Here is a 2,003-nt window from a genome sequence, read left to right as displayed (position 1 = left end):
CCCCCCCATTTCCATGCATGGAAATGGGGGGGGGGGGAACGGCAACCACTGTCATTAGTGTTCAACTGCCTGATTTCATCCGTTTTCGTAGTTAGCACGGTGATAGGATTAACTTAAGCAAAGCAGTTGAAACATAAGTGCAATGGCGTTCTCACGAAAGGAGCGGAAGCAACTACTGCGCGACAGGGACCTCGTCCCGCAACTCGCAGAAAGTCCCTTTGGCCCCTTCCCGCCGGGTTATGGCATCAAGAATGACATAACAGTCACAAAAAAGGGCTGTGTGGTGCGAGGGGATCCGGCGACGAAGCCGGCGTCAGCCGATGTGCAGAAACGCGGCAAACAAGATACGGAGAGCGATCAGCGCCCTAAGCAAATCCTGGTAGGACACACAGGCACGGGAGGTATGACATTCAGCACATTTAAAAACAACGGTTTCCGTCAGTCATTGAAAATTGGTTGCTTCGGCGACCCAAAGGGACCGGAGAAGGCTGGTGCGTATAGAAAGCGTGTCATCCCGCCTACTGAGTTCAGAAATTATTATGTGAGGGGAGACTTGCCGCTGACAATCCAGCAAGGCGCCTCACGCACGCTTTCGTGGCGGCTGAATGTGTCCTCGCTAGATTATCATCATTTCCTTCCTATTTTTTTCGATGGACTTAGAGAACTTGAGGAACCATTCATATTTGTTGCCCTGCAGGGCTGCTATGACTTACTTGAGAGGGGAGGAGATAAAATTCTTCCCACCATCCCTCAACTCATTGTGCCTATCAAAACAGCGCTAAATACACGACACCCAACTGTTATCATTAACGTCCTCAAGGTTCTTCAGAAACTTGTGGAGAGCGCCGACTTTGTTGGTCAGGCACTCGTGCCGTATTACAGGCAGATCCTTCCGGTGTTCAATCTCTACAAGAACCGAAACAAGAACATAGGCGACCGAATTGACTATTCCCAAACCAAGAGGCAAAACATTAGTGATTTGGTAAATGAGACACTTCACTTGCTCGAACAATACGGTGGGGAGGACGCGTACATCAACATTAAATACATGGTCCCGACGTATGAGTCATGCCTCATGTGATAGTCTCGTCGTTCCGTTGCTGTTAAGCTGATAAAGCAAGGAGTGTATAAAAGTAGACAAGGAGAGAAAGAGATACACAGAAAAGTATATATATATATATATATATATTATCCTTTCAATTCTAGTCGTAATGTCCAATGTATGTATTGTGGAGGGGAGGAGAAAGGAAGGAGGGGCCTGTTTCCATCCCTAATGTAATGTAATGTTCGTTGTTGGCGCACATGTATTTTCGTTGAACTTAGATAAATGGGAAGCGGCTGTTGTTTAGCCTGCGCAAAATGTGAAACATGGAGAAGCAAATGATGAAGCAAAGAGTTAGGCAGTCTGAAGCCATGCTATACCGAAAGGAAAAAGGAAATAAGGGGGGGAAAGGAATAAAGAATGAGACATGATTCCTCCAGCTTCTCACAGCAGAAAAATGAAGGCTGCAGATTCCGAAGAACCGAACATGCCTTTGCGTGGATGCATAAACAAATGCCATTCTACCGTTATTTCGCTCCTCTCACATTAGATCCCTCCGTTTTTTTTTCACACAACTGCATCCTTGTGTGTGGCCATCGAGTATTCTGATGGCTCTGTTTCGCCACGGTTGATACATGATTGCGTACCATTAGATGGCATGTCTTTGTTTTCCCACAACCAGTGTTAAATGGCCTTTTCAACACAAACGCCTTGCAGATGAATACACGACAAATCCACTTCCCTCTTTCCATTTCTCTTAGAACCCCTCTGAAGCAAGTAGTGAAGGTAGTTACCGTATGCCCTCTACATTTTGTTTGCTTAGGTGCTTGTTCCAACTTTCCCGGGGTTCAGCAACGAATGATATGGGTGGCGCTGCTAAGTTAGGAACCAGATTGGAAGTGATGACCTAACGGCAATGCGAGTTCCTTCTGAGGGTGGGAGTGGAGAGCAATAAAGAAAC

At 46.4% G+C, this 2,003-nt stretch overlaps 1 protein-coding gene across 1 annotated transcript; it reads left to right on the top strand.

The window, feature by feature from the left end:
• Nucleotides 1-142: 142 nt before the first annotated feature.
• TEOVI_000810900 (PACRGB) lies at nucleotides 143-1,081 on the top strand (the record flags this gene model as incomplete). Its single annotated transcript, XM_067220446.1, has 1 exon — nucleotides 143-1,081. One exon carries the CDS (start codon nucleotides 143-145, stop codon nucleotides 1,079-1,081), a length of 939 nt encoding a protein of 312 aa, XP_067076547.1.
• Between the last annotated feature and the right edge of the window lie 922 nt (nucleotides 1,082-2,003).

The sequence above is a fragment of the Trypanosoma equiperdum genome (assembly GCF_001457755.1).
Source record: "Trypanosoma equiperdum strain OVI genome assembly, contig: ctg_1152, whole genome shotgun sequence".
Lineage (NCBI taxonomy): Eukaryota > Euglenozoa > Kinetoplastea > Trypanosomatida > Trypanosomatidae > Trypanosoma > Trypanosoma equiperdum.
The sequence above is the reverse complement of the archived record's forward strand: the minus strand, read 5'-3'. Positions and strand labels throughout refer to the sequence as shown.